Here is a 25789-nt window from a genome sequence, read left to right as displayed (position 1 = left end):
GCCCCCAGGACAGGAAGAGGAGCCTTGTGATTGCAGTATCCTTATCTACCAAGGGAGCGATTGTGCAGTGTCCTTACCCATTATGGGAGCGGAAGGGTGCCTCACTGGGGCCCCAGAGCAGGCCGAGCACAGACCCACTGCGGCTACTCACCCTACCCCTCAAGGGTTTTGAAGAGAGGGCGCCCACCACTCTCCCAGATAACATCACCACCCAGACAACAGCAAGCTCAAGGGGTGCTTGGTTGAGACCTAAACCCAACCCCTTCTTCCGTGGGAGTGATGGTGGCATCTGCATTTGTGAACTCTCCTGGGGGCTTGGGGGCAAGCCCAGCACATTTTGAGAACTCGCAGAGCCCTGGGGAGAGCACACATGAGCCATGAAAGGGAAGAAACGTTAAAATTTTTAATCTTTAATTTTTCACCTTTTTCCTTTGTTTTGCTTCCAAGAGAAAAGGAAAGCGTGGCTCTGCCCCTTGCACATCGTCCACAGCCCCTAGGCAGGGGCAGTTTCAACCTCATTGCCAGCGAGCTGCCTGGGGGGACTGGGGCTCACGAGGGGTACACATGCAGCCCCTGGGGCCGGGGCACCGCCTTATTGCTGAGGTCTGTTCCTGGCTTGGCTCGGGGCGCAGCAGCTCCACTAGGCGCGCTGGCTGGGCAGCTCCTGGGAGATGAAGCGGCGCAGGCGTTCCAGGTACTGGCTGTAGAGCTCAATGTCGTTGTGCCCGGCGCCCTCCACCCACAGCGGCTCCACGGCCTTGGGGCAGCGCTCATAGAGCGCCAGCCCGTGCGAGAAGTCGATCACCTCGTCCTCCGTGCCATGGATGATAAGCACCGGCGATGTGATCTTGGACACCTTCTCGATGCTGCAGGGTGGGGCGCGTCAGGCCTCCAAGCCCCGCCCCACCAAGGCCCCACCCCCGCCCAGGTCCCCAGGGCAGCCCAGCGCTCACTTGGGGAAAGCATCAAAGCAGTAGGTCTTCCTGGTGTCTGGGAAGGCAACACGCATGCCCGAGGTGAGCGGGGAGTGCAGCACCACCGCAGCGCACTCGTAGCGGGAGGCCAGGTCCACGGTGGGCACTGTGCCGATGCTCTGCCCATACAGGACGATGCTATCTGGACTGATGCCGTACCTGGCAGTGGCACAGGGTCAGCTGCAACTGCAACACTCCCCTCCCACCGCCCGCCCTCCTTGGGCAGTCTGTCCCCCATTCTCCTAGGACAGTTCTAGGCAACTAGGCTGGTCCCAGGGACCCTCCCCAGGCCCCCAACAGAGGCGGTGCACTTAGTAGGGAGGCAGGGCCCCTGCAGGTGTGAAGACAGCTGCCCCCAACCCTCCCCAACCAGGCCTCAGCCCCGGTCACCTGGCTCTACCCTCAGTTTCTCCAACAGGATCTACTTCTTCATGCCAAAGGAGCACACCTGGTGAGGGCCCCACAAAGGCTGCTGGGAGCAGGGTAGCTCTGGGGCCTCTCCTCCTTCTCCAGGTCACCCTGTCAACCCCCAACCCTATACACACTTGACCAGGGCCACATCCAGATTCTGCTTGGAGTTTTCCTGTCCCTGCTGTTCTGAATTAGATAGCTCCTTGGGGGAGGGGGGCTGTCTTCCTCCCTGCACCCCTTCCCCACCCCCTTTGCTTGGGGAATTGAGGCAGCTGTCCCGATGTGTCACCCCTTGGTGTTCTCCATGCCCAATTAGGTGCTCAATACAACACTGGTGAGTAGAATATCCACTGCTGTGGGGAGGTGGGTGTGTGCTAACTCCTTCTGGCACCTTCCCTATATAGTGAGCAAGACCTGGGTCACCCTCCTCAGCACCAACTCCCACTTTCAAACCCCAACCCCAACCCCTTCCCCAGCCTGTCATGCCTCCCACATGCCTCCCCTAGAATCCCCCAGCACAGCTGATCCAGCTCCAAGCCATTTCCACGGCCCCTATGTGCCTATTCCCAACCACATGGGGACCCACTTGCCACCCTCCCCATGCAGGTGGCCTCCAAGGCTCTCCTTCAACACATCAGACCCCAAACCCAAAGGGACATCCCTGTTCATGGTAGACAGGAGCCAGGAGAGTTCTGCATCTCATTTGAGGAACACACCTGAAAAGCCAGATTCCACCTCCCTGTCTACAGGGTTATCCCCACCTGTCCCTGGGGTTAACACTACACGTTAACCCCAGCCTACCCCCAGGCCTCAAGGATGCTACCTGGTCACTCCTCCCCAGTCCGCTCCCAGGTTGCCATGGCCACCACTGTGCTGAGCACCAGCACAGCCCTATCACCCAGCACCAAGCAGGGACCCCAGCAGCCCCTGGCCATCTCCACCTGAATAAACACAACAGGTGACAAATGGAGTGACTCTTCTCCCCCAGGCCTCCCCAGCCCCAGGCACTGCTTGGGCACAAGCCTCCTACTGCTTCTAGGCTGTTGGAGCTTAGGGACCAAGTCTCTGGAAGTCAATGCTGGTGACAGGATAGATGGACAATGGACAAAGCTCCTAGCCCTCACCCCACAGCGGGGTCTGATTCTGCCAGCAACCCCCAGAGCAAGCAAGGACAGAAGGAAGGGTTGAGGCAGTTGAGGGCAGGCATGTATCTGTATCACACCACCCAAGATAGGTCCCTGGTGTCCGGGGACCCTGCTCCCAGGGCCTGCCAAAGGGACTGCCTGGTCCATCACTATGAGCCCCATCTCCCCAGGGCAGACTGACTTTGGGCCTCGAAGGAGAGGGTCCGGCAGGTCAGCCAGGCAGGGCTGAAGTAGGGTATCCCCCAGCAGACAGTGGGTAGGGCTCCACCTCCAGGAAGGCCAGGGTTAACCTCCTTCTAGAGCAGTGCTGGGCTCAGGGCAGCACTGAGACAGAGTAAAGGTGCTTCAGTGAGTGAGTATTAGGGTGGGAGGGGTCTGCCCAGGGTCTGGATGACCAGGATGGTGGAGGTCCAGAGAGGGAATGGCCCTGAGTCAAGTATGTGGATATGTCCTCTGCTCACTGACCTCCCACCAGCCATCAGAGGTGTGGTAGGCACCAAGCTGCCCAACAGAACCCTCTAAGCCTAGAGGAGCCCCACCCCTACCCACTGACCCAGGATGAGGCCCAGTTCCACGGCTATAAGTACCTCATAGGCCTGCCCCCAGAATCCCAATGCAGCCCAGCCCAGCCCTGAACCCCATGTGCTCCCTTTGCCTTGGGGCTCCCACAATTCATTCACACAGCCCTCACATGCTACCACTGGGCCCAAGGTCCTCCACTTAACATTTCTTTCTGAGGGAACCTCCAATCCTCTGGAGACAGCCCCAGCCCATCCCTGCCCCTGCCCAGGGAGTTTTGAAGACCGCCAACATGCCTGTCTGCACACCAAGCATATCTGTTACCATGCTGAAGGGATACGGGTCAGGCCTCATCATCTGGACCACTGTGGCCACTGACAGTTCCCCTCTCCAGCAAGGCCACTCACAAGGACTTGGCCCAGGCTTCCTTCCTCCCCAGGGAGGTAGGCCTAAGTCCCTAGTGGGCACCTTCCAACCCACCCTGTTTCACAGTTTCTGGTCCCTTCCAAGGGGACACTTTAGGTTGACCAAGTCCCCGCACACAGCTCACCGGGTGCGCAAGGCCTGCCAGGCAGCATCGATGTCGGCATAGAGGTTCTTCTCAGAGGGCCTGCCCGAGCTAACGCCATAGCCCGAGTAGTCATAGGAGAAGATATTACAGTTGATGCGTGTGCCCAGGCCAATGTAGAAGCTGCTCATCTGGCCCAGGTCCACTGCATTGCCATGTGAGAAAAGGACTGTGTACCTAGCGGGGTGGGAGAAGACAGGGTCAGAGGACAAAAGAAAGAGGGGTCTACTCACACCTCAACCAGGAAGGGACAGGAATGCTGTGGGTGAGAGGGAGGGTAGGCGGCCTGTGCCACAAAATCGCCTAGCTCCTCCTGCCTGTGTGATCTCTGTCACGTTCTGAGAACAGGATGGGCCCCGCCGCCTCTCCTGGAGTCCCTTCCTTTTGGAGGGACTCCAACAGCCCTGAGGACAGCAGGCACGTGGGCCTGCTGCTCCGCGACTTCATCGACAGGGCTGTCCCCTCGCTTCCTGACAGTTGGCCCGTCCCCTGCCCGACAAGTGAATAAAGCCAACCCCTGATCACAGTGGTTTGGGTCTCCTTCTCCTGCAGAAAATGACCATGGCACTCATTTCAGCTCTTGTGTCCCATGACAGGCCTGCCAAGCTGCCGCGAACAGGGCCTGCCGAGGTCCTGCCAAGAGCAGGCAATGAGGTGACTCCTCGCCAACAGACTCTCAAGGTCCTCTTCCTCTAGCACTACTGGGTCCCAGCTCCCACTCCCGCCAGCCCTGCCTGGCCCAGAGGAAATGTAAGAACTCTCCCTCTGAACTTAGACCTGAAGTCAAAGCCTGCCTGGTGTGAGGCAGAAGCACCTGGAAAACCTGCCTCTGCCCCACCCCGCAGGCTCAGGAAAGAGCTCTGCTTGCAGGTCCTGAGGTGCCGTTAATGGGAAGGCAGATTGAGCCTGAGCCACCAGCAGCCTCAAGTACCAAAACTTCACTGGGCACTGAGCGCCTGCAAGACCCTGCTCCTTGTAGAGTGGTGATGTGACACAGCCACTTGAAGCCACTTCCCTCAGCCTCAGGGTCCTCATCTGCAAGATGGGATAATGAGAGGAGCTGCAAAGGGAAGGGCACCTGGCAGTAAGAGCTTAAGGGAGCTGAGCAGCGGCCGTGAGCAGATTGAGGCACACCCTTGGTAGCTCTGGTCTGCCAGACTTTGGCAAGAAGCACCCCCAGGCACCCACAACCCCTGGTGGGCTTTCATCCCATTTTGGCATTCCAGGAACCATGAGGATGAGCATGGGGCTCTGCCCAGGTCCCGCCCCTCCATCCTTCCTGGTCCAGTCCTAAAGGCTCACCTGGCTCCGGGCACACAGCGCACATACATGCAGGCAACGCGGTTGCCCCGGCTGCTCTTGGTCAGGAAGACCTCAATAGTGTCCAGCTCACGCTGGCTGTACTGGAAATCAGAGCGCTCCATCAGGTGGAGCTTCCAACGTCTGGGGGTGCCCGTGGAGGCCCGCAGGGTCCCCAAGGCGGTGGCCCCAGCCCCACCAGGCCTGGGCTCAGGCTCAGGCACCAGCGAGTAGGTGGGCTCCGGCGGCAGGAAGGCGAGCTTGGCGGCAATGCGGCCAGGGCAGGGCGGGCAACAGAAGAGGCAGCAGAGCTCAGTCACCGACAGGCCGTTCATGGCGGGCACCGGGCCCCAAGACAGGCCTCGCTCAGCAGCAGAGGGGTAGGGTTGCTCCGAGATGCGGGTGGGAGAGGGGGGAGGGCAACCCCCAGCCACTGCCCCAGACAAAAGCTCTGTTAGGAGGCAGCAGCCCAGCCCCATCTCGGTCCAAGCCGAGCCCTCGGGAGCCTTGCAGCCTCACGTCTCCATGTCCTGCACAGGAAAGCCCTGCAAAGAACAGCAACATGTGAGTTTCCCCAGGGCACAACCAGAGTCGGGGACCCAATCTCACATGGCCTGAGCCTCTTGGCCTTCCCCAAAGCCCATTCCACTCTCTCCTGATCAAGACTGCTCCACCCTCTGCCCCACAGACCTGCAAGCCCAGCTTACCACGCTCAGGGGACCATGCACCTCCCAAGTGGCCTCTGTGGGACCCAAAACTGACCTGTCCCCACCTGCTACCACGCTTCCTCAGCTTGCCGTCACCAAATCTTGCCATGTAAGCCCATTCGTCAGCCCAGCCACAACCTGATGGCTATGCTGGGCAAGTAAACCCCCTGGCCCACTCCAGCTCTCCTCCTCCAGTTCTGGGCCCAGGGAAACCCTGTCACCACCACCCCGTCCCCCACCATGATTCTGTCCACAGGGCTGGCCCAGACACCCCCCCCCCCCCCAAACACACACACACAGAGCAGCTGAAGCAAGAACAGACTTCAGACAGGGACCTAAAAGCTCCCTGATGGGGTGCTAACTGGGGTTGGGCCCGCCTGAGGACAGGAGACAGAGGAGCCCAGGCAGAGGAAACACAACAAAGGCTCTGGGAACAAAAGCAGGATACATCTCGGGCTAAGAGCTGAACAATGGCTCTCCCCTGTGCTGGGGGCCAAGCCCAGGGGCCAGGCTGTAGAGGGGGTGATGGGTCCTGGGAGCTGAGGCTCCTCCTCCAGCTCTGCCAACTTCAGGGTCTGGGACCTTGAGCAAGTAAGTCACTTATCCTCCCAGAGCCTCAGTTTCCTTATCCATCAAAAAGACACCACTCACATCACAAGAATAGTAAATGACATGAGGGCTTTAGTAGTGGGCAGGGGACATGGCTCAGAGTAGAAGCTCAAATGGTCTTCCTTTTGACAGAGCATCGTGAAACTAAATAGACTACAGTTAAACTGCTAGAAGAACTACAATCATATACAGAGAGCTGTGAAAGGAGAGACTAGGAAAAAAACAGGTTTGATAAAACCTGACCACTTGTTACGCTTTCGCTACAGACTAGACCGAGGGAGGGAGACACACACTACTCAGCTTTTTTTTTTTTTTTTTTTACTACTCAGCTTTAGCATCAGAGGACCTTGACACGTTCAGTTTTGAGGCCACAGCATTTGAAAACCATTGGGGCCAGGGACACTCAAATTCAGAGTAGGTCAGAGAAGTCTGAGGTCCAGAACACACCTACTCCCTCCGGACCTGTGACCTGCGACTAAAAGGCTGGAGAGAGCCACATCGTGCTGTCACCCAGATTTGGGGCACAGAGGGGAGTGGGAGAACTGCAAAAGCCAAGGTGAGGGCATGGACAGCTTCCAGGAGTCCCTAAACTTCCAGGCAGGATGCACACCTCATGTGCAAGTATTTTTCAGAAGAGAGTGTCTATCTTACTGGTTTCAGATGGGAACACTTGCCAATGTCTGGAGACATTTTTGGTTATGAGGATTGGGGAAGGGAGCTCCTGGCATTAAGAGGGTGGAGGCCAGGGATGCTGCTTAACACCCCACAGTGTACCCTCCAAGAAAGAATTATGTGACCCCAAATTTCAACCAACATATTCTCAAAGAGGTCCAGGCCCCAACAGGTGGTGGTGCACTGCTGCAAGCAGGGAGTAAAAGGCCTGAAGTTTAGGTGGCTCTGTGAAAGCTAGGTTTTTAAAAAAAGACAAACAAACATGTTTTTATTGATTTCCAAGAGAGGGAGAGACAGAAACATCGATTGGAGAGAAACACTGATCAGCTGCCTTCTGCACACCCTCTACTGGGGATCATCAAGCTGCAACCCAGGTCTATGCCCTTAACGGAAATTGAACCAGTGACCTCCTCATACATGGTCGACACTCAACCACTGAGCCATACTGGCTGGGCATGAAAGCTGGTTTTGAGAGGAAGACCTAGTTGAGAGCAAGGGGGGCAGGTAGGAGGTCCCCCACAGCCCCGAGGACAAAGGAGTACACCAAGGTGGCCAAGCCACACTGACCAAACCAGGACCCTGGATGTGGTCCTGGACTCCTCCCTGTTGGCTCTTTCTCTCTTTACCTGCCACTGGGCCCCTCCTCTGTCATCACCTGGACTTCAGCAGTCTCCTTCCTTGCTGGTGCCCCCTTGGCTACCATCACAGCACTCCAGGCCATTCTCCCCACCCCCCAGCAGCTGAAAGATCTTTTCACAACACAAATCTGATCATACCACCTCTCTATTTTCAGAGTAGAGACAAAATCCCTCATCACAGTCTGCCAGGTTGGCAGTTGGCTGGAGGGACCTCTCCAGCCTCACTCATCTGGTGTCCCTCACTCTCCTCAGACGAGCCCCATTGCCCACTCATGCCTCAGAGCCAAAGCCCATGCAGCTTCCCTCCTGGGGACCCCCTCCCCAATCTCATTTGATGGTCCTTGCTCTTGTCCTTTCCACCCATCAGATCTCACTTCAGTGCCCTCAAAGAGGCCTAAACCTGGTCAGGTACCCCACCCCACGTTCACCATGCTCTCATGGTTCCCAGTTCCAATCAGAGAAAAACTCCATGAGGGTAGGACCACTATCTGTTTTTGCTCAATAAACAATGGCTGAACGAATAGGGAAATGACAAGAGGAAATGGGAAAGCTACAGAGTTTGCCAGATCTGACAGGGAACAGGGACAGTCTCTCTCAGGACATACACAGCTGGGACCTCCTGCACATCATTTATGAGCATCACTGAGTAGTGCCCCAAGAGCCAGGCCTCAGACTGGGCAGTGCACATTCAGGTGCCTCGATCACTGGGCACACACCCCTGGGACCCAAAGCTCCAGGGATTTCATTCACAAGCAGATGCTGCCAGGTCCCATGCAGGCTGGAGGTGTTAAGAGGACCAAGGAGGAACCAAAGCAATTGCAGTACTCTAGGACGACCTAAATACTAACGGCGGTGACGGCACCTCACCCAACCAGTCAGGGTAGGAAAGCTGCCTGGAAGGTGCAGTTTAATCGGTGGAGACAGTGACCAAATGATAGGGGACAGGGCAGAGGGAAGGGCATGGGCAAACCCCAGTGGTGGCGGCGCCTTCCAGGAACCGCGGGTCCTGGCTAGAGGACACAAGACACTGGGAGGAAGAGGCGACCAGAGGGGCCCCGGCGAAGGCCAGGGGCAGGCCGCGCCCGTGCGCTCTGCTGCAGATATTGGACTTCATTCTGTGGGAAACAGGGAGCCCCGGAGGAATCCTGGACCGGGGTTAGAGACTGTGGATGTTCCTTGAAATGGAGCGGAGGCCGGGAAGCCTGCGAAGGGGCAGAGGCGCCTGGGAGACGTTTAGGAAGCAGGGCTTGGCTACGGGCCCGCAGCCCCGGGTGTTGGGCTGCAGGGCCGGTTCCGGGGCAGGGGCAGAGTCCGCGGCTCGGGCAGCGCACTCCCGGAAGGCGGAGGCCGCATCCCAGGGGGGGTGGGCGTTCACCTCCACGCCGGAGGGCAGAATGGAGGGGGGGGGAGAAGCGGGGGCCGCGTCATAGGAGGGTGGGTGTCCACCCCACGTCGGAAGGCTGAGTGGAGGGGGTCAGGGCTCTGCCAAAGTGGGAACGCTGGCCCGCGGTCCTCGCCCCTGGCGTGGGGTCCCTTCGGGAACACTGCGGCTACCCCGGGAGTGCGGGGTTTCGGGGGAGTCCGACCAGGCTGCCCCAGCCTCGCGGCCGGGCCCGGCTCCCCAAACGGCCAGGGCGGCCGCCCCACGCCGCCATGCCCGCCCCTGTTAGGCACTCACCGCCGCGGCCCGCGCACCCCAGTCCCGGGGCCACACTCCATGGCTCCTGGCCGCCCGCCTGTGCGCCCGTCGGTCCCTCGGCGCCGCGGCTCGGCCTCCTACCCCTGCACCACCGCCGCCGCCGCCGCCGCTCCCCCGCGGGCGGAAGTCAGCCTCGCTCCCGCTGCCTTCCCGGAAGTGACGTGCAGGCAAGAGGCCAGCCCGGAGGCCCGAGGGGCCGGAGCCTGGGGCTGGAGCCTGGACCTGGGCACCGGGCGCCGGCGCGACCGGACTTGGGGGCGGAGCTCAGCGTAGGGTGGGCGGAACCGAGTTGTGGTTGACGGGTAGGTCTAGATTGGGGGCGGGGCTGTAGTGGGCGGAACCGACACGGGGTGGGCTAGGCCCGGGTTCCAGGTTTCAGCATTACTTTTCAGGAGCCGAGTCTCCGCATAATTCATACGTTCTTTTACTCATGAGAAGAGTGAGGCAAGGTGCAAGTGCAGGGTCGGATCCTGCCTTTATTTAAAATCATGATATTTTCACCCTGGACCAATCGGCCCGTGCACCGAAAAGACGCGGGTTCTATTCCCGATCAAGGGCACGTACCTGGGTTCCAAGTTCAATTTTGGCCCCAGTCGGGCGCGAGCGGGAGGCAACCAATCAATGTGTCTATCTCCTTCCCTTCCACTCTCTAAAAAATCCTCCGGTGAAGCTTAACAAATAAAAATTTAAAAAAATAAAGTCATGATATTTTGTTTCTCCTGGGTTTTTTGCACGTGTTTCACCTTTTAAAATATTGCATGAAAAAATACTATGAATTTCGGTAGCTGAGCTTTTTGGCATGCCCTAAATTTTGTGCCTGGGACAAGTGCCTCTATCACCTTACCCTAGCGCCTCCCGGCTCTGCTCATGCTGCTTGGGAGAGGATAAGGGTTGTGAACAAAATGGGGGATATGGCCAAAGGTGACTAGGGTGACCAAGGCAGGCCTTTCTGAGGAGTGACTGTGACACAGGCAGAAAGGCTGCTGAGGCCAACAAGGCCCAGCATGAGGCAGGCCTGTGAATGAGTTGGACAGTCTTGTCCTTCCAGGCCTCCAGTCTTTGCAGATGCCTTTCCCCCAGCCTGCATGCCTTTTCCAGCTCAAAATGCCCACCCCCAGCAGGCAGTCCCCACCCCACCCTACCCCACCCCAGCTTCTCCCCAAGGACTCTAATCTTTAGCTTCGTTTACAGAGATAAGCCTGAGTCTCTGGGCTCCCCAGCCAGCCCTCCCCCAGGGCTCCATTCCTCCAGTCACCTACCAGGCTCAGGAATGAACACTGCCCAGGGCTGGTTTCCAGCTGATTTCCTCTGGCCTCCAGCTCTGCCCCCTGACCTGGGCTCAGCCACCAGTTTCCCCACTGTGTGCTAGAGGGCTATCCAGGGGTGCCCCGGAGTCTCCCTGCCTCTCCTGCCCCACCTCACGGTTCCCAGCATCAGCTGAGGTCACCTGGGGCCCAAAGGTTACAACCTGGCAGGTTCTTTCTGATTTCCTTGTGACTTCTTCAGACACTGAAGAAGAAAGAGGCCTGTCTACAGCCTCCTTCCCCAGCCCCATCTTCCCATCCAGCCCTTCTTCCCCTGGGCTGGAAAGGCCCAGAGCTGCAGCTGCACCAGAAATCCCAGCTCCACCTGCACCAAAGGGAACCCTGGCTGACACTGTGAAGGGGGTGGGCCCAGAAGGTGGGGAGGGGGCTCAATTCCCATCCAAATGTGGCCTGCCCCTGCCCTCACCAAGTTCCCCCACCGACCAATGGGGACTCTGCAAAGACAAAGGCGCTGCTGTAAACTTCCCAACATCTCAGCAGTCACCCTTTCTCCTCCCCTTCCAAAGGCCTGCAAGGCCCAGCCACTGGCCCACTATTGTCTTTTAATATATATACATTTTATTTTGGAGAGGAAGGAAGAGGGAGAGATAGAAACATCAATGGTGAGAGAGAATCATTGATCGACTGCCTCCTGCACGCCCCTACTAGGGATCGAACCCGCAACACAGGCATGTGCCCTTGACTGGAATCGAACCCGGGACCCTTCAGTCAGCAGGCCAATGCTCCACCCACTGAGCCAAACCAGCTAGGGTGCCACTGGCCCATTTTTACCCCCTCACTTCCCACCACTTTGCCCCTTGCTTTCTCTGTCCCAGCCACACTGGCCATGCCAAATTCATTCCTACCTCAAGGCTTTTGCATGAGCTATGCCTTCTGCCTGAAGTGCCCTATCCCCAAATAGCCACATGGCTGGCTCCTCATCTTTAGGCATCCTTTCAAATGTCACTCCTTCAGAGAGTCCTCCCTGACCACCCGCCAGCCAAAGTCCCTATTACATGCACTCCCATCCCTATACCCTATTTATTTCCGTCAGAACTTGCCACCTTATATCATTTTATTGAGCTGTTTCCTTGTTACTCATCTGTCTTCCCCATATTTCACCCAATTCCCAGGGCAGGGAACCAGACTCTCATCCACCATGTCCCCAGTTGTCTCCCATGCTATCTGATGAATTGATGGATGCATAACAAATGGGATAAAGATAATTCCTGACCCAGAAGATGGCTTCTGTGAGGGTGGAGGGAGGTTCACTGAGCCTTTGAGTGCCACCCAGCACAGACTTCTGGCCTTTCCTCACTCCCTGCTGACTTGAGAAGCTCAACCAGTCTGGAAAATAAGTTGACCACAGGAATTAATGTGTCTTAAAATGCTCCCACTAGGCCCTGGCCGGCTTGGCTCAGTGGATAGAGCGTCGGCCTACGGACTGAAGGGTCACGAATTTGATTCCTGTCAGGAGCATATGCCTGGGTTGCTGGCTCGATCCCCAGGAGGGGTTGTGCAGGAGGCAGCTGACCAATGATTCTCTGTCATCATTGATGTTTCTATCTCTCTCTCCCTCTCCCTTCCTCTCTGAAATCAATAAAAGTATATATTTTTAAAAATGCTCCCACTAGGGAGCCATGAATTCCAGCCCCTAGCTGTGCAATATGGAACCATTACCCCCAAATGGCTACTTATTAAGTTTAAATGAATTGATTAAAAGTCAATAAAATTTGTCCTGGCCACCCAGCTGGTGTTGCTCAGTCATTGAGTATCAACCCATGAACCAAGAGGTTATGGGTTTGATTCCCAGGCAGGGCACATGCCCAGGTTGTGGGCTCAATCCCCAGTAGGGGGCGTGCAGGAGGCAGCCAATCGATGTTTCTCTCTCATCAATGTTTCTATCTATCCCTCTCTCTTCCTTTCTTTCTAAAAACAATAAAAACATTTTTTTAAAAATAGGGTTTAGAAAACAATTTTTACCCTCGCTGGGTGGCTCAGTTAGTTGGAGAGTCATCCTATACACCAAAAAGGTTATAGATTCGATTCCCAATCAAAGCACATACCTAGGTTGAGGGTCCAATCCCCAGTCCAGGAAGTAACCAATCAATATTTCTTCTCTCTCTCTCTCCCTAAAATTAATAAAAACATATCATCCGGTGAGGATTTTAAATGAAGCCAATAAAATTATTTAAAATATAGTTCTTCAGCCCTAACCAGTTTGGTTCAGTGGCTAGAGCGTCGACCTGCGGACTGAAAGGTCCCAGGTTCGATTCAGGTCAAGGGCATGTACCTTGGTTGCGGGCACATCGCCAGTAGGGGGTGTGCAGGAGGCAGCTGATTGATGTTTCTAACTCTCTATCCCTCTCCCTTCCTCTCTGTAAAAAATCAATAAGATATATATTTAAAAATATAAAATATAGTTCTTCAGTTGCAATAGCCTTATTTCAAGTGCTCAAGAGCCAAGTGGGACTGATGGCTCCCATATTGGATGGCACAGATGGAGAACACAGAAAGAACCATCACCTGGAAAGTTCTAGAAACACCAGTCTAGATGGTGAGCTCCACCAAGAAAGGCTGTGTCTATTATTTCCCTCTTGTGTCCCCAGTGCCCAGCTCAGGGTTTAGCATTCAATAGGTGCTCAATAAATGTTGATGGAAGAAGAGAAGGGAAGGAGGGAAGGAGGGAAGGAGGGAAGGAGGGAAGGAGGGAAGGAAGGAAGGAGGAATTATCGTCTAAGGATCCAAGTAAACAACATGAAAGACAGCCATGTAGCTGGCTCCTCATAGATGTCCATCCCTGCATTAATTATAATAGTGAAAAACAGAAAAATGTCCTTAAAGTTCGGCCAGAGGAAGCTGGATATAAAGATCATGGTCAAGCCCTAACCAGTTTGGCTCAGTGGATAGAGCGTCGGACTCCAGGGTCCCAGGTTCGATTCCAGTCAAGGGCATGTACCTTGGTTGCGGGCACATCCCCAGTAGGGGGTGTGCAGGAGGCAGCTGATTGATGTTTCTCTCTCATCCATGTTTCTAACGCCCTCTTCTTTCCTCTCTGTAAAAAATCAATAAAATATGTTGTTGTTTTTTTAAAAAAAAGATCATGAAGCTGTAACCATATTGCTTGCTTGTTATAAAAAGAAAGACAAAGAATCTTAAATGAAACTCTGTAGCCTGAAAATTATTTTGGAAGGAAATAGAGAGGCTTCCTTCAAATATCTTACAGATTGTAATTGATAACCAATGCATTAGGCCTCAGAAGGTGTAGATAAGAAAAGATTAAATGACTTTTAGAAAGTATTAGGAGACTTTAACTGGTTAAAACCTTTTTTATACAAAAAGAAATTGATAGCCAGTTTGAGATTGAATTGCCATGGCCTAGAACAAAGAATATTCTTACATGATATTTTATAATTTCATTATAATTTTTGATATTTTACAACAGCATATTGTACAGTTATCCCAAACTTACAAATTAATTCTTTGAATGTTTGGCAGCAATTTATAAGTACATGAAAGGATTTAATCCCTTCCACTGTGTGGAAGGCCCCCAAGGAAAGCATTTGAGGGTTAGATTTGCTCACGGCAGAACAGGGAGGAATATGTTTGGCTCTACAGGAACGATGCTGCTTCTACGCCAACAAGTCTGGCATCGTCCGAGACAAGATCAAGAAGCTACAAGAGAACCCGCTCTGGAGTGGACTTAATGGACTCCTCCCCTACCTCCTCCCCATCCTTGGTCCCCTTGTTGGTTTTCTCCTTATTCTTACATTTGGGCCTTGGGCATTTAGAAAAATAACCGACCTCGTAAAACAGCAAATAGATTCAGCTTTAGCAAAACCCATTCAGATTCATTATCAACGCCTGGAAGTGGCGGATAGGTGGGACTCGGTTTACCAAGAGCACGAGCACCTCCGGACCCAGACTCGCTCCTTCCCTACGGGGACAGCATCTTAACCAGAGGGATGCTTACCTACGCTCTAGCCAGAGCCAGAGGTATGGGTATCGAACCGGGTGCAGAGCAAAGCATTGCAAGGGAAGGTTGGGATATTTTTCCAACCTCCTCTGGATTTCCCTGAGAGTATACCTGGTTTGCATAGAGGTTGACATCGATAAAAATAATGGCTCTGCCTCTCCTCCCCAAAAGATGTCAAGAGCCACACACGGTGGGTATGCAAAGCCCACGGGAGGAACCAGGTCAATGTCTCCTCGGTCGATTAATGCCCACTCCCGTTTCTTAAACAGAGAGGGAGGAGATGTCAGGAACCAAGAGTCGGTCAAAGGATTAACTCTGACCTTCAGTAAGTTACTGAAACTAGGCCCACTTCCTCTTGCCTGAGGACAAAGCATTTCTTCTGTAGCCGCCCTTCAACTGCCACACCCTTTATCTATAGTTATGACTTTAGCCGATTATCTAGGTCAGCCCCCACCCCTCCTAGGCATCCACCCTTCTAGAAATCACATATAAGGAACGCTGTAAAAATAAAGTTTTGAGGCTTGATCAGAAAAAAAAAAAAAAAAAAAGATCATGGTCAAGCCATAGCCCCCCCCCCTTTTTTTTAACCCACATTATAGCTTTCAACAAACACCATGTCAATAGTCACTTCTTCTATCTCGGCCTATGTGCAATGCTCTCATGAAAGCCCCAGGGCTGACCCACCACTTGCATACTCAGTCCCCTCTTGCTGGACATGGAGGTTGATTTCTCGCGGTGGCCAGAACAGAAATGGCAGGCGAGGTGTTTCACCCTTGAGGGCGGAGACCTTCATGGATGATTCCTGGAAGCAGAGGCTACTAATGAGAAAGTCTATTCAGCTGCATCCAGGATACAAAGCAGTCATAGATCCCCTCCCCACTCAGAAAAACATGCCACAATGGGAACGGGGGTGATGTGGGGAGATGAGAACACCGGTGCGTTTTTCCTCTCCTTCACACCTTAATATCTGAGTTTGTTCTGCTTTTATTTTATTTTATTTTTTATTGATTTTAGAGAGAGAGGGAGGAAGAGGGAGAGCAAGACAAACATTGATGAGAGAGAAACATCTATGGGCTGCTTCCTGCATGCCTCCCACTGGGGATCAAGCCTGCAACCCGGGCATGGGCCCTGACCAGAATTGAATCCTGACTTCCCGGTTCCTAGATGGACGCTCAACCACTGAGCCACACTGGCCAGGCCCTGTATTTTTATTTCAAACAGGGATCTGCAAATTACATGGCCAGTCCTGGTTTGGGGAAAGGACAGGGAGGCCCAAGGTCGGGGTCGGTGAAAAGCACCCCAACGTGCAAGTTGTCTGCCCCACCCTGAGGGGAGAGAGTGAGACCTAATCAGGAAGTGGGTTCCTGAAACAGCCAGGAAGGAAGTTGAGGGGGCGGGGGGCTCCTAAAATAGCAGCAGTTGCTAGCTGATTGGGTAGGAGGTTGGAGAGAGGAGGTTGGACAGGAGTGAGCCAATGCCCCAGCAAGCATGGTGGCTTTCCTGAGGAATCCCCAACTCAGATCTTCCTCTTTCATCTACACAGACAGAAATAATGTGTTGTTTGTTTGTTTTTTGTTAATCCTCACCAAAGGGTATTTTTTAACCATTGATTTTAGAGAGAGTAAAAGAGAGGGAGGGAAGGAGAGAGAGAGAAAAAAAAAACCACATCTATGTGAGAGAGACACATCGATTGGTTGCCTCCTGCACTTGCACTGGGGATGAAGCCTACAACTGAGGTATGTGCCTAAGACCACAATTGAACCTGCAACCCTTCAGTGCTCAGCCTGACCCTATAACCACCGAGCCAAACTGGCTGGGGCTAGAAATGATGTTTTAAAAATTAAGATATAGCCCTAGCTGGTTTGGCTAGGTGATTAGAGCATTGGCCTGTGGACTGAAGGGTCCCCGGTTCGATTCCGGCCAAGGGCACATGCCTGGGTTGCGGGCTCGATCCCCAGTGTGGGGCGTGCAGGAGGCAGCCAATCAATGATTCTCTCTCATCATTGATGTTTCTATCTCTCTCTTCCTCTCTGAAATCAATAAAAATATATTTTTAAAAAAGAACAAAGCCATTCTCTCTTTTTTAAAAATATATTTTATTGATTTTTTACAGAGAGGAAGGGAGAGGGATAGAGAGTTAGAAACATCGATGAGAGAGAAACATGGATCAGCTGCCTCCTGCACACCCCCCACTGGGGATGTGCCTGCAACCAAGGTACATGCCCTTGACCGGAATCGAACCTGGGACCCTTCAGTCCGCAGGCTGACGCTCTATCCACTGAGCCAAACCGGCAAGGGCAAAGCCATTCTCTTAAAAAAACAAAATTAAGATATAACTTAGAGCCTTGGCCTGTGGGCACAGTGGTTAGAGCGTCGGCCTGAGCACTGAAGGGTTTGCAGGTTTGATCCTGGACCTGTCAGGATGTGTACAGGGGGCAACCAATCAATGTCTCTCTCTCATGTTAATGTTTCTCTCTCTCTCTCTCTCTCTCTCTCTCTCTCTCTCTCTCCCTCTCCCCCCCCTTCCATCCCTCTTTTTACTCTCCTTAAAATCAAGGGGGAGGGGAAGGGGGGAGAGGACATATATAATACTTTCAACAATAAAGATTAAATAAATAATAAAATCAATGGAAAAAAATATCCTTGGGTGAAGATTAACAAAGCAACAAAAAAGATATAACTTACAGACTGTAATGTGCACAAATCCCATTTGCACAGCGGAATTAAACTGCACACATATTGGTAAAACCATGGCTACAGTAAAAAGACCAGTGGATGCTGGGTTTTGGGGGAGGAGTGAATAAGCAGAGCACAGAGGATTTTTAGGGAAAATGCTCTGTATGACATTATAATGATGGATACATTTATTCAAACCCATAGAATGTACAACACCAAGAGTGAAACCCAGTTCTAGGATGTTAGATGCTAGCTGATAATGACGTGTTAGTGTATGTCAAACCCTGTTACAAATGTCCCGCTCTGGTGGGGGAATGTGGATAATGGGGGTTTGCACATGTGTTGGGCTAAGGGGTATATGAGAAATCTCTGTACCTTCCTCTCAAATTTTTTTTAATCTTTACCTGAGGGTAATGTTTATGGATTTTAGAGAGAGGAAGGGAGAAAGAGAGAGGGAGAGAGAAACATAGATGTGAGAGGGACACATCAATCAATTGCCTCCTGTACTCACCCTGACCAGGGACTGAACTAAAAACCTAGGTATATGCCCCGACCGGGAATTGAACCCACAACCTTTTGGTGTACTTTCTTTTTTTTCTTTTTTTTAATATATATTTTATTTATTTTTTTACAGAGAGGAAGGGAGAGAGATAGAGAGTTAGAAACATCGATGAGAGAGAAACATCGATCAGCTGCCTCCTGCACACCCCTTACTGGGGATGTGCCCGCAACCAAGGTACATGCCCTTGACCGGAATCGAACCTGGGACCTTTCAGTCCGCAGGCTGACGCTCTATCCACTGAGCCAAACCGGTTTCGGCTTGGTGTACTTTCTGTAAAGAAAGTCATATAGTATGTTCTCTTTTGTTTTGGCTGCTTTCACTTTACTTTGGGTCTGTGGGATTCAGCTATGGGGTTGTGTGTAGCAGTTATTTACATTTTTGGTTACTGCACAGTATTCCACAAACATACACTTTTCTTTTATATATATAGATATGTTTTTAAGTTGATTTTAGAAAGAGAGGAAGCGAGAGAGATAGAGAGATAGAAACATGGATCAGCTGCTTCCTGCACACGCCCTCCTGAGAATCGAGACGGCAACCTGGGCATGTGCTCTGACCAGAAGTTGAACTGGTGACCTCTTTGTTCATGGGTCAACACTCAGCCACTGAGCCACACCAGCTGGGCCCAGCTTTTTGTGTCTTTTTTTTTTTTTTTTAATCCTCACCAGAGGATATTTTTCCATTGATTTTTTATTTATTTTTTAATATATTTTTATTAATTTCAGAGAGGAAGGGAGAGAGAGATAGAAACATCAATGATGAGAGAGAATCAATGATCGGTTGTCTCCTGCACACCCCCTACTGGGGATTGAGCCAGCAACCTTGGTATGTGCCCTTGCCCAAATTGAACCCGGGACCCTTCAGTCCGCAGGCTGACGATCTATCTACTGAGCCAAACCGGCTAGGGCTCCATTGGTCTTTTAGAGAGAGTGGGAGAGAGAGGGAAAGACAGAGAGAAACATCAATGTGAGAGAAATACATCAATTGGTTGCCTCCTGCATGTGCCCCAATCAGGGCCTGCGCTGGGGAGGAGCCTGCAATCAAGGTATGTGCCCTAGACTGGAATCGAACCCAAGACCCTTTGGTCCGCAGGCTGACTCTCTATCAACTGAGCTACACTGGCTAGAGCTGGGCCCACTTTTCTTGGATGCATTCTCCTGCAGATGAACAGTTGGGTTGTTTACTATGTGGGGTTATTATGAACAAAGTTGCTGTGAATATTCACAAGTCTTTTAATTGACAGAAACACTCATTTTATTGGGTGCTGTATTAGTTTGCTGGGGCTGCCATAATGCTGTAGGACAGATGGGGCAGCTTAAACAACAGTCATTGGTTTTCTCCCAGTTCTGGAGGTTGAAAGTTCAAGATCAAGGTTTCAGCAGGGCTGGTTTCTCCTGACTTCTTTCTCCTTGGCATGAAGATGGCCATCTTCTTTCTGTGTCTTCCTGTGGTCTTCCTTCTGTACAAGTCTGTTTCTAATGTCCTCTTCTTACAAGGACACCAATCATGTTGGATTAGGGCCCACAGCAATAACTTTATTTTATCTAAATCAGCACTTTAAGTACCCTATCTCCCAATACAGTCACATCCTGAGGTCCTAACAGTTAGGGCTTCAATGTATTGTGGGGGACACAATCCAGTCCGTAACAGGTGCCTATCCTTTCAGGATGTGATTTGCTGGGTCATAGAATATACATGAGTTTAGCTTTTGTAGAAACTGCGAGAGGGTTTCCCAAGTGGCTGAGCTCTCTGGTTTCATCTCCTCCACGAGCCACAGTGCTCCCCAAACTTTACCCTGTGGGATCTTCCTTGTTTGAATATGCCCAGCCAGGGCCTGCGTCAGGACTTTTCAGGGGCTGTTCCCTCTGCATGGAACACTCTTCCCACAGAAAAACTCTGATCATTCGAGGCTCAGGGAAAGTGTCACCTCTACAGGGATGCCTTTCCTGACCACTCCATTTACCATAGCCACCTGGTCACCATGAAGGCAACACAGGCGTTCAGCTTTCCGCAGAGAACTTCACTAGAAACGATCTCATCTTTATTTTATTTGACTTGGTGCATAGTTGCCATGCAATACTGATTTTCTCCTCGATGTCCAAGTCATGGGGAAATGTTAACCAAAACCATGGTTCATAACACTTCACACCAGCTGGGAGCTGCACTAAAAAAGATAGATAATAACAAGCATTGAGGAGGATATGAAAACATCAGAACCCACACATGAGGCAGGGGAAGTATAGGGGCAGCCACTATGGGAAACAGTGTCACAGCTCCATAAAAGGTTAAATATAGCCCTACCCAGTTTGGCTCAGTGGATAGAGCATTGGCCTGTGGACTGAAGGGTTCTGGGTTCGATTCCAGACAAAGGCACATGCCCGGGTTGTGGGCTCAGTCCCCAGTGGGGGTGTGCAGGAGGCAACCGATCAATGATTCTCTCTCATCATTGATGTTTCTATCTCTCTCTCCTTCTCCCTTCCTCTCTGAAATCAATAAAAATATTTTTTAAAAAGGTTAAATACAGAGTCACACACTGATCCAACAAGGTCCCCCACTATGGTGAGCAAAGGGATTGCTTTCCTTTGGCACTATTGACACTTGGGATAGATAATTCAGCTATCCAGCCAGGGCTAAAGGGTGGATGATTCTTGATTTGGGATCATCCTGGGAGGAGGGTTGAGCAGCATCCCAGGTCCCCACCACCTCAATTCCAGGAGCACCCCAGTCATGATGACCACAGATGTCCCAAGACATTGCAAATGTGGGGGAGCAAACTTGAGTGTGCACAGGAATTCCATGGTGGCCAAGCCTAGCCCTGAGTTTGTGATTCAGCAGGTCTGGGGCGAGACCCAAGAACCTGCATTTATAAAGGACTGCAGCCCAGCTGGTGTGGCTCAGTGGTTGAGTGTCCACCTATAAACCAGGAGGTCATGGTTGATTCTGGTCAGGGCACATGCCTGGGTTTTGATCCCCAGTAAGGGGGTGTGCAGGAGGCAGCTGATCAATGAATTTTCTCTCATCATTGATGTTTCTATCTCTCTCCCTCTCCCTTCTTCTCTGAAATCAATAAAAATATTTTTTAAAAATTATAAAGGAACCCAGGTACAGCTGGAGCCCATTTGGAGCCCCACTGCTTGTGCACTGTCCCTGCAGGAACCTGGAGCCCAGAGCCTGTCTGACTCCAAGGGGCCAGTGGCAGTGGCTGTGGCTGTTTGGGGAAGGACTAAGATAACAGCTTCTTTTTTTTTTTTTTTTTTTTATAAATATATTTTATTGATTTTTACAGAGAGGAAGGGAGAGGGATAGAGAGTTAGAAACATCGATGTGAGAGAACCAGCTGCCTCCTGCACACCCTCCTACTGGGGATGTGCCTGCAACCAAGGTACATGCCCTTGACCGGAATCGAACCTGGGCCCCTTCAGTCCCCAGGCCGATGCTCTATCCACTGGGCCAAACCAGCCAGGGCAGATTACAGCTTCTTATCCTGCCTGAAGCCAGAGATTCAGCCATGCCTCCTTTGGTCAGTAGGTGGCAATAGTGACTGCTTGATATTTGGAGGGTCCTGGAAGAAGGGAGGCCAGGATGCAGGGGCAATCCCATGTGTCTTGCCAAAATAACAACAACAGCATCGTCTGTTCACGTGCCCCGAGAGTAGTCACTCTGAGCCAGGAAGTGGGGGTTCACAGTGAACAAAATTTCTAGCCCTCATGGAGCAGACATCCCAGATAAATAAGATGTCACCAGGCAATAATAAGCATTAGGAAGACATTACAATAAAAGGTGGGCCAGGAGAGAACAGGACTACCAAAACAGAGGAGAGGAGGTCCTCCCATACCCAATTCCACGTGGCCAGGGCTTTGGGGAGAATCTGTTGTGAAACTGAGTGCCCAGCCCTGGCCAGTGTGGCTCAGTTGGCTGGGTGTCATCGCATGCATGGAAAGGTAGGGAGCGTGCAGGAGGCAACCGATTGATATTTCTCTCTCACATCGGCGTTTCTCTCTCTCTTTAAAAATCAATAAAAATCAATAAATTTTTTAAAATATATTTTATTGATTTTTCACAGAGAGGAAGGGAGAGAGAGCTAGAAACATCGATGAGAGAGAGACATCGACCAGCTGCCTCCGGCACATCCCCAGTGATGTGCCGAATGTACATGCCCTTGACCGGAATCGAACCTGGGCCCTTCCAATCTGCAGACCGACGCTCTATCCACTGAGCCAAACCGGTTTCGGCTCAATAAATGTTTTAAAAAGAAAAGAAACTGTGCCCAGTGGGTTGCATGTCCTGCCCCCTGAAGGCTATGGCACTTATACTATTCTATAGAGTTTTCATAACGATTAAATGAATTGATGTAAAGTACTTAGAACCAGAATGGTGTTTGGTTCCAAAAATGTACTCAGTAAATATTAACCATTATTAAATAGTAATAATGGCTATTGCCATTGTTACATTATCCTATGCAATAAAAGCTTAATATGCAAATTGTCCCCTTGGATGGTAGTTCAACCAGGAGACCGGGAGTTCAACCACTTGCTATGACGTGCGCTGACCAGCAGGTGGGAAGCAACCAACCTCCCACGGTGCCTGGGCGGGGTGCTGCGACCTCTCACTGGCTACCTGGAGGCAGGGGTGACAGGGACAGAGGTGCGATGAGAATGCAGGGTGTCCACCAAGCTCGCTCTCACTCCGCCTGCTACCCTCCCCCAGGACGCCAGGGCTTGTGCACCGAGGAAGCGCTCCCCCATGCCCTTTATGCTCAGGTGAGCCTGCCCCACACCTGTGCACAAATTTCGTGCACTGGGCCTCTAGTATTATTATATTATTATTATAGGTCCCTCAGCCTGGCCTGCACCCTCTTGCAGTCTGGGAGCCTTTGGAGGGTGTCTGACTGCCGGCTTAGGCCCGCTCCCAATGGGGAGCGGGCCTAAGCCAGCAGTCAGCCATCCTTAGTGCTGCCACAGAGGTGGGAGAGGCTCCTGCCACTGCTGCTGCACTAGCCAGCAGTGACCGGACTCAGGGCTTCTAGCTGAGTGGCGCTCCGCCTGTGGGAGCTCACTGACCACCAGGGGGCAGCTCCTGCATTGAGCGTCTGCCCCCCTGGTGGTCAGTGCACATCATAGCAACCGGTTGTTCCGCTGTTCGGTCAATTTGCATATTAGCTTTTTATTATATAGGATTAGTGTCAGCCTCTGGGACCTGGGAAAGCAGAAAACCCAGCTTGGTTATTATTGTGTGCAAACTAAAGGTTAAAGGGTTATGAGCAAAGAGGTTGGGTTTTAGAATTTGGTGATACTTGAGTTTGCTTTTTGGAAACATGTTTTCAGGGAAGAGGAAGTGACAGTTGGTGGCGTGTGCGTGTGCGTGTGCGTGTGTGTGTGTGTGTGTGTGTGTGTGTGTGTGATGGGGTTGTGGAGCCCTCTAGAATCTGGGCAGGAAGGCAGGAATTCATTTATCAAGAGACCTGTTGGGGGCAGCAAAGAGCCCTATAATCAGGAAACAAACAGGCCACGATGGCACTTTTCCCTCCTTGTCAGGGTCCAGCAGGCTTTGATTGGCCTTGCTGGGCAGTTAAAGGAAGTCCCCCCACCCCACCCCCCGCCCCACCTCCACTCCCTTTCCGGAAAGAGTCTGGCCTGAGGATCACCACAGCAGTGGGAAACACCTGGAGCCCACGTGACTGCCCCTTGTAACCTCAGAAAGTCAGCGATGATAAGCTGGGTAAATACGGGCCACACAACTTGCTGGGACGAATGTGGAGGCGTATAGGCACGCCCCTCTCCTCCCATGCACTCGTTTCTTAACTGCCGTACAGACATTGACAAGCTTATGGCCACCCAGGCAGTTAGCAGCTAACCCAAGCTTCTGGCGGACTCCAGGGCACTTTCGCTACCTTTAAACTTACAGTTGGGGAACAGATTCCATGTTTTCTCCAACCTTTTGGTGCTGGACACAAACCTGTTGCCATGAGTTTTGAGGGTCATGTTACTTGTGGACAATGAACATCAAAACAAAAGGGACTCTGCCCTGGCTGGGTAGTTTGGTTGGTTAGAGTGTCTACCCTATACACAAAGGTTTTGGGTTCGATCTCTGGTCATGGCACATACAAGAAGCAATAAATGCATGAATAAGTGGAACAAATCAATGTTTCTCTCTCTCTCCCTTTCTCCCTCCCTCCCTCCCTTTCCTCTCTTCAAAATCAATCAATACATTTTTAAAAATATATATTTTATTGATTTTTTACAGAGAGGAAGGGAGAGGGATAGAGAGTTAGAAACATCGATGAGAGAGAAACATCGATCAGTTGCCTCCTGCACACACCCTACTGGGGATGTGCCCACAACCAAGGTACATGCCCCTGACCGGAATCGAACCTGGGACCCTTCAGTCCACAGGCCAAAGCTCTATCCACTGAGCCAAACCAGTTTGGGCAATCAATACATTTTTTTTAAAGGGATTATCAGTAGAAGCTCTTGGTGTATAAAGGACTGAAATCAAGACTCAAATTAGCTTAAGTAAAACAACAACAACAACAACAACAACAAAAACAACAACAAAAACACAGGAAAGCTCAAAGACACCTGTTTCAGGCATGGCTAGATCCAGGTGCTTAAACAACGTTGTCAAGGCATTGACCCTCCTTCTGGGATCTCCTTTCTTCTGTTTTGGTTTCATTTACAGACAAGCTCCACTACTGTGTGGCAAAAATGATTCCTGGCAGCTCCAGGCTACACTCTATAGTACATTGAGAGCAACTCTGCTTCTATGTCAAAGTCCCAGGGGTGACTCTCATTGGTCTCACTTGAGTCACACGTCTATTTCCCCCCACCCCCCATCGTGGCCAGGGGGAAGCCTCTGATTGACAGGGCTTCGTTGGCCCTGAGGTCCTAGCACATGAACTGAGAGCGGGGGAGGGACAATTTCCCACAAAAAACTGGGTGCCAGGTCCAGAAGGGGAGCTGGGTGCTGAATGGGCAGGATGCAGATGCCACCTGTAGGGGGGCTTCCACTTTAGGGGATGTCAATCCACTTCCATTCCCACCCCAATTCGAGTCCTGGAAACATAACCTCAGATGGGCTCCCTCACGCTTCCTGATCAGGGACCAATGCTGAATAATATTCCACTGTGTGATGAACCAAATTGTATGTATCAACTCACCTATTGATGAATATATAAGTTGGCTATTGTGGCGAATGCTGCTGTGGACATGGGTATTGGGTGTACAAATCTCTGAGTGCCTGCTTTCAATTGTCTTGGGTATATGCTTAGAGTAGAACTGCTGGGTCACAGGGTAATTATGTTTAACTTTTTGAAGAAACACCAAACTGTTTTTGATAGACTGCCACACCATTTTACATCCCTACCTGTATGTCTTTTTTAATTTTTGAGAAATGAAAATGGGCAGAAAGTTACATTAAAGAGACTTTTATTTTTCCGTTAGGGATTCACTTTATTATATGCAGAAAGTTTAGGCAGTTTTTAATGACTTGGTAATCAAAGATCATCCAATTGTTTCCTTTACTAATCAACAAACGGGTTTTTTAGACCTGGGTTTTTTTTTCTTTACTTAGAAATGGGGTTAAACTGGGGTTTTCCAGCCTTTGCAGTGTGGACATTTGGGCCGGTTCTGTTTAGAGGGAGCGTCCTGTGCACTGGAGGGTGCTGAATGGCATCCCTGGCTTCCAGGTTTTGATGTCATTTGATGTCAGGTGCACCACCCAGTCAAGACAGCCACAATTGTCCCCAGACATTGCCCCTTGTTGAAAAAATCACTGGTTTAAACCTGTTTAACTAAAATGAATCACTAGATTTGCTCATAAAATGAGCATGTTTTGTCCAGGAAAGTCAAGAGGTCCTCTTCGCCTACTGTGCAGATGGGAAAACTGAGGCCAGGAGTTGGCCAGGGCCTCAGCCCAGAATTAGAAGGCAATTCCATCCAGGGGGGCAGCCTCTCTGGAACGACGTGACAACAGCAAATTGAGCTCTGTGAGTGACTGCAGCGGGTGTCGTGTGCCCCTCTGACTCAGTTCCC

General features: G+C 51.6%; 1 protein-coding gene across 1 annotated transcript; it reads right to left on the bottom strand.

The window, feature by feature from the left end:
• Window positions 1–390: 390 nt before the first annotated feature.
• On the bottom strand, window positions 391–9485 carry ABHD17A (abhydrolase domain containing 17A, depalmitoylase). Its single transcript, XM_008150674.3, has 5 exons — window positions 9221–9485; window positions 4920–5461; window positions 3600–3794; window positions 954–1133; window positions 391–866 (listed from the first exon to the last, which is right to left on the bottom strand). The coding sequence occupies exons 2-5, from the start codon at window positions 5393–5395 to the stop codon at window positions 641–643; spliced, it is 1077 nt and encodes a 358-aa protein (XP_008148896.3). The 5' UTR covers window positions 5396–5461; window positions 9221–9485; the 3' UTR covers window positions 391–640.
• Between the last annotated feature and the right edge of the window lie 16304 nt (window positions 9486–25789).

This window comes from Eptesicus fuscus, chromosome 6, assembly GCF_027574615.1.
Source record: "Eptesicus fuscus isolate TK198812 chromosome 6, DD_ASM_mEF_20220401, whole genome shotgun sequence".
NCBI lineage: Eukaryota > Metazoa > Chordata > Mammalia > Chiroptera > Vespertilionidae > Eptesicus > Eptesicus fuscus.
The sequence above is the reverse complement of the archived record's forward strand: the minus strand, read 5'-3'. Positions and strand labels throughout refer to the sequence as shown.